The 6096-nt window shown below is 35.2% G+C and overlaps 1 protein-coding gene across 1 annotated transcript; it reads left to right on the top strand.

Moving 5' to 3' along the window:
* The first annotated feature begins 2230 nt into the window (after window positions 1-2230).
* Window positions 2231-4612, top strand: LOC126707293 (uncharacterized). The gene is made up of 3 exons (XM_050406892.1): window positions 2231-2331; window positions 3950-4106; window positions 4204-4612. The coding sequence occupies exons 2-3, from the start codon at window positions 3969-3971 to the stop codon at window positions 4549-4551; spliced, it is 486 nt and encodes a 161-aa protein (XP_050262849.1). The 5' UTR covers window positions 2231-2331; window positions 3950-3968; the 3' UTR covers window positions 4552-4612.
* Window positions 4613-6096: the final 1484 nt, after the last annotated feature.

Below are 6096 nucleotides of genomic sequence, written 5' to 3' on the forward strand. Positions count from 1 at the left end.
CGACTTAGACCACTAACATCCTATTGCTACCTCGAGTAGGAAACTTACTACCACGACCACATGACAGCTCCGAGTCCACGGACTACTTGTTTCTTGGATTCACAGCAAGCACAAGTACTCTCACTTGTGTTTTTCTTTAAGCTCTTTATGCAGCAACTGAAACGATCACCAAGCTCTTGACATCAATCTTGATCTTGATAACCCTAAGTATGTATGAAGGCAAACACTTCTAGATCTCACAAGAGATTCATACACATAACATAAACAACACCAACAAAATGTGGCTAGGGTTTTTCCTTTTATACTTGAGGCAAAATATAAAACCCTACACGTCAAATGGGCTTGGGCTGAGTTGGAAAATTTTGCAGAAAAACAATCTGCACTAGTTTTGATCGATCGAGTCTAATTCTCGATCGGTCGAGCCAGTCAGATTTGCACAATAAATTCTACAGTACACTTGATTCCAACTTTACACATAAACATACTTTGAGCAAGTCTAAAACAAGACTAAACGTTTTGATCTTGGTTTGCCAGTATTACAAAATGAAGTTCTAATACTTTTAAACCTAAAGTCTTAGAACCCAACATCATTAATAAAAAAAAATTATTGAAATTTATGACTCAATCTACAATCGGGCAAAATGTGCAAATGTCCTTTTCACGCAAATTATACAGCCTTCTGCCCCCTTTTCGAAACTAATTAGGAAAATGCCCTTCTTTTGTAACTCGATTTTCTAAAAATCGAGTTTCAACTTAAATCTCGATTTTTGGACAATTGAGTTATAACAAACTGAAAATTAAAAAAAAAAAAAAATTTGCTGGAACTCGAGTTCCATGCAATTTTTTTTTTTTTTTTTTTTATTTTTTTTTAAAGTTTGTTCGCTCCATACAAATTGAGTTTTACATTGAAAATCAATTTTGAGAAATTGAGTTACAAAAGAGGGGCATTTCCCTAATTAGTTTGAGAAAGGGAGCAAAAAGCTATATAATTTGCACGAAAAGGGCATTTGCCCAGATTCCCCATCTACAAACAAATTTGGCATCATTTACTCGAAAAATTTACGTAATGAAGGTTTTGTTATGTTGTCTAATAACGTAGAATGTAAAGTTGTGGGAATATGTACAGTAAAAGTTAATATATTAAATTAGATTATGAAAACTTTGGATAATATGAGAGATGTAACCGAACTTTAAAAAAATCTGATTTCTTTAGGTTACTAGATTTTTTTGTATATGGATATTCTGCAAGAGGTAGTTATGAATGAATCACTAAGGGTTCTTTATAGGTAGTAAAGAAAGAGATATCTTTCAAGAATCTGTACAGATTGAATGGTGAGACAATTAAAGGTAAAGAGTCGCACGGTAAAGCAAAAGGTAGGGAAAATCCTTAAGGCCTTGTTTGGTTTAAAAAAAATGATCACTCATTACTCATCACTCAGTTTTCATCACTCATCATTCATCACTCATCACTCATCACTATCACTCAAAAATACCCCAATTTCTGATAACGTTATTTGTGGCTTGTTTGGGTGAAATATCTGACTCAGTTTTGAAACTCCATCACTCACCTTTATGTCAACTCACTGGATCCCATAAATATCAATTAAAAATCTCTGTACAGAATGGTCATAAGCTTACTCGCGTTCTCTCTCTCTCTGTGTCTCTCTTCTCCACGCCCTTTCCACCCCAAAACGTCCCCAGCATCCAGAAACCCAAAATTATCAAAATGGAACTGTGCAAATGCCCAGAATAGCAAATCGGAGTGATGCTCTTCTTCCTCACCTCAAACCTGTCTGCGCAAAACCCCAGTTCCTCTCAGCATTCGGACCTGGCTTGAGGATCTCGTTGCCCCTCACTTCCCCGCCTCCACTGCGTTAGATCCTCCCTCAGCTCGAACTCTAGAAAACCCACTTGAAGGAATCCCAGACTCCCAACTCTGAACATAATCCCGTTCGGGAGGACGCCGGAAAGTGGGCCTTACACGATCAAAAATCGCGGTAGCATGTGGTAATCGAAATTTCTTTTTAAATTTGGGTTGCTTTTTATTTTTATTTCTATTATTTTTATTTTTATTTTTTATGATCTTGATTATAATTGTTATGATTATGATAGTGTTTGTTATGTTTATGTAGTGGGTTTTTATTTATTTTTGCTAAGACTGTTAACTATGAGTTTGCCTTATTTTCATAATTTTTTTTAAAAATCTCACTTTATTTTTTGTTTTAATGAGAGTTTGCCGTATCCAACGTTGCTCATCTTCCTCACCTTCAACTTGTAAACTCATCGCGGCACTGTGGGTCTGCTGAAGAGAAACTCGTGAGCCCTCTGTTGGTACATGCACTAAATTTCTCTCCGTTCTCATGATTTTGCCTTTATATTTGATAAATATTTTACTGCAGATCTTGTAAATTGGATTTGAACAATCAAATGCTGTGAATACTCTGCTTGGATTTGAACATTTTTATGTTAGTTTTTTTTTAATATGAAGATTGTAAGACCTCTGTCTTTTGAGACCTCTGTCTTTTGCTTATTACGATGGGTGATTTCCCTCTGTTTCGACTATAATCCATGGGTCTGTTGAGGTCAGAGAGTTTTGTTTGGGTAAAAGATGATGATTGTTAGTATATAATATTTTAGACATATATCTGACATGCATTCTTTATCTCTTTGAACATTTGTTTTTAAAAAATTTTGAGAAACAATTATCTCTTTGAACTGCAACATTCAATTTTATTGTTATATGAACTCTTTACTTACCCGAATTCATGTACCTAATTGGAGTTGATTTGAAGCATTGGATGTGCAATAAAGGATTTGATTAATATTGTAACTTTATAGGCACCACTGTACCTCTTTATTTGAAGAAATGCCTTTAAATTTTCATATCTTATTAAGTGTAGCACTCATCCTAAAACAGAGCAAAATAGAGCTTTAAGATGTGCTTGGACCTAGCTACAAGCTTTCAAAATTAAATGAACTATTTTTTATTTATTTATATACAACAAATGAGATAGTCTAGTCTAGAGAGGGAACTTGAATATATAGCTGCAAACTCATTATTTCTTTCTTTTCATTGCTAATGCTAGGTTACACTTACACATGCCTCTTATACTCACACCACCATTCACCATACTCGATCTCCAATCCATCTCATTATCGAGGGAGGAGCAATTAGTGTGTCATTTGAGGCTGCGCTACACCTCATTGTCCAACCTACCTAATTTGTCTTTAAAATTAATTTCACAGCTTTCATTAAGCACAAATACTAAAGATTTAGATTAGAACCTGATTTTCCTTTATCAAAAATAAACTCATCATGGTAAGAATGACATGACATGACATTTGCATCTAGTATTAAGGGAGAATAATCAGACAAATTTAGAGTTTGCAAGCCATTTTCTTGATCACTGCACTTCTTTTCCCATAATTTTTTTTTTCCTTCTTCTGACTGAAAGCGCAAGATAGAGAAAATAACAATGACAACCTCTGTATATTCATCACTTGTGAATTACATAATGTACCTTCCATTTATAGAGGAGACTTTACCCTTGAAGAATATCACATGCGATAAATGAAAATGAAATAACTAATATATAACAAACTGCAACTACTTCAACAACAGTTTGTTACAACTGAAATCTAACTTCAATGCTAAAGCCCGTGTGAGTGTGACAAAGCTAATCCCCACCTGGAGTAAACTTTTGATGGTTAACTTCTGGACTTTTCTAAACTGTTGCATTGTTTACTGAACTGCTGATGTGTTCTGCACTGTTACAATGCTGTGTTTTGTAAAAATAAAACTATAGCAGGACTACAATCTGCACTAGTGTCATTGACCAAAATAGGATATAAAATCTGCATTACTGTCATCTCTTACTGCATACATATTGATGAAAACTTTTAGTACATGGTTGGCTATGTGTTGAATGACAGTGAATATGCCTTGTAGGGCTAGACGATTCACCACAATGTCGGAGGGAAGTGCCTGTAGCTATAACTCCAACTATAGGGGGCATGTGTGTGACATGAATCAGTGCGTGTTGCGGACATCTTTGCAGCTCCATAATTTCGGTAGACGGTTTTATGGCTGTAGACATTGGAAGCCTGTAAGTATCAGCTGCGCGCTTACTATCATTGTTGTTTCATGGTTAAATATCCAATGCTCCTCAGCGCATGTACTTACCAGCTTTGTTTAATATGCAGGGCAGTGACGAACATTGTAAGTCCTCTAAATGGTTGGATGGCATCCCATGTAGGCGTGGAGCTGAAACAGCACCGATTGTCATTGCGAAATTTACTAGGCTTGAGGCCGAGGCAGCTATGGCAAAAAACAATGAGATGGAAGCCCGTGCAATGATAGCAGACCTACTCCACAGGGAAAGAGTAGCAAAGCGTAGTGCTGAAAAAGCAAAGGTTTCCCTTCGTATGGCCAATGCGCGAGCACGTAAATATCAAGTTGCTCTACTTATGTCATGGTTGGCAATTGTGGTGTTCTTTATATTTTCACTTGGTAATAGGGATGTTGGATTACGGCAAATGTGTCTGCCATGACCTTTTTAATTTTTATTAGTTGTTTGGAAATGTATTGTACATGTTGGGAGTGCCTTTTAGTGTAAGTGTTCGACTTGGCAATTGTATGTGTCGAATGACAGAGTTATTGTATGATTCGTATACATATAATTGCTATTTTGTAATGGTAGACATTTTGGTAGCATCCTTATTTTTTGTCATTCCTATTGTTTATGATTCAGTTGTGTTGTTAGTATATTTAAGCATTGATATGAATAAAAACAGGGCAAGCAGAATAAAGTGCCAAAAGTTCAGTTGTGCTGTATCTGGCTGTACCAGGATCATAAGTGTACTATTAATAAAAACCTACGGGTTTATAAAAAAAAAAATCTACACTTTTTAACAAAATAAAAATTAAGAATATGTTCTTATCTCAAAAAAAGAAGAAAAGTGCACTCTATATATATGTTAGGTTTGTAATATGTTTCAAAAGAATAAATTACTTATTACAAACAAAATACTAGTATAAAAAAATTAGTCCTTTAAAGAAAAACTTTTTTGATAGCCTTTAAAGAAAAACTTTTTTGATAAAACCTTTAAAGAAAAACTTAGAGAAACTCCTCATATTGTCCCAATCATTCCACATTGGAGGCTAATTCCACATTGGAGGCTAATGCCACTAGTTTGTATTGTGAATAGGCTTTGTTCTGAAATTCTTTTGGCTGTGTTAGTGTTTTATGAATTTCCCTTTCTAACAAAAATAAATAAAAAAAAAAAATATTACATGCCCTGTTTTGAGTTCCTATATATTTTAGAAGGTGATATAACATAATTATCCACCTATAACCATATTAGATACACAATAATTGGTCCTTCAAAAATCAAAATTGCAAAAAGGTATTACATATAAAATGCATTGCGAAAAGGTATTACATACAACCATATCGTTCTCCCACTTTCATTGCCAATAGGTATTACATACACTTACTTTAAAGACACCAAAAAGAATTACATCAGAAATGTCAATACATTATTGACATTAGCCATTACATGTAAGCATGTGTACAGTTAATCTTAATTACAAAAAAAATGCATCATAATGTCCAAAATGGTGCATCACGTGTCATGCTAAGTGACTTCTAGTCACGGTACCTAGACTTATACAAAAGTCCTAACAAAATGTCATGGGACTGGGTATTAGCTCTATACAAGTCCCAACAAAAAGGGTGAATCCTTAGACATGCCAACCATTAACTTCGACGTCGCACGTACTCCTCCCACATACGGTTAGTTATATCATCCCTGAATTCACCCATTGCTCTCTTCGATGCAATAGACATCTCCCTCACATGTCTTCTTTCGACACTTGCACTTGACTCAGGAGAGTTCCCATTGTTTTCGGTTTGCATATCATCCCTACCAACGTTCTCCCACGTGTTAAACAGAACATCCCTTCGATTATTGATGCGTATGAAATTATGTAACGCACAACACGCAGAAACAACCAAACGCTGACGATATTGCTTATACTTCGCCATGTTGCTTAAGATGGGAAAGCGAGCCTTCAAGACTCCAAAATACCTCTCA

This window comes from Quercus robur, chromosome 2 (assembly GCF_932294415.1).
Source record: "Quercus robur chromosome 2, dhQueRobu3.1, whole genome shotgun sequence".
Lineage (NCBI taxonomy): Eukaryota > Viridiplantae > Streptophyta > Magnoliopsida > Fagales > Fagaceae > Quercus > Quercus robur.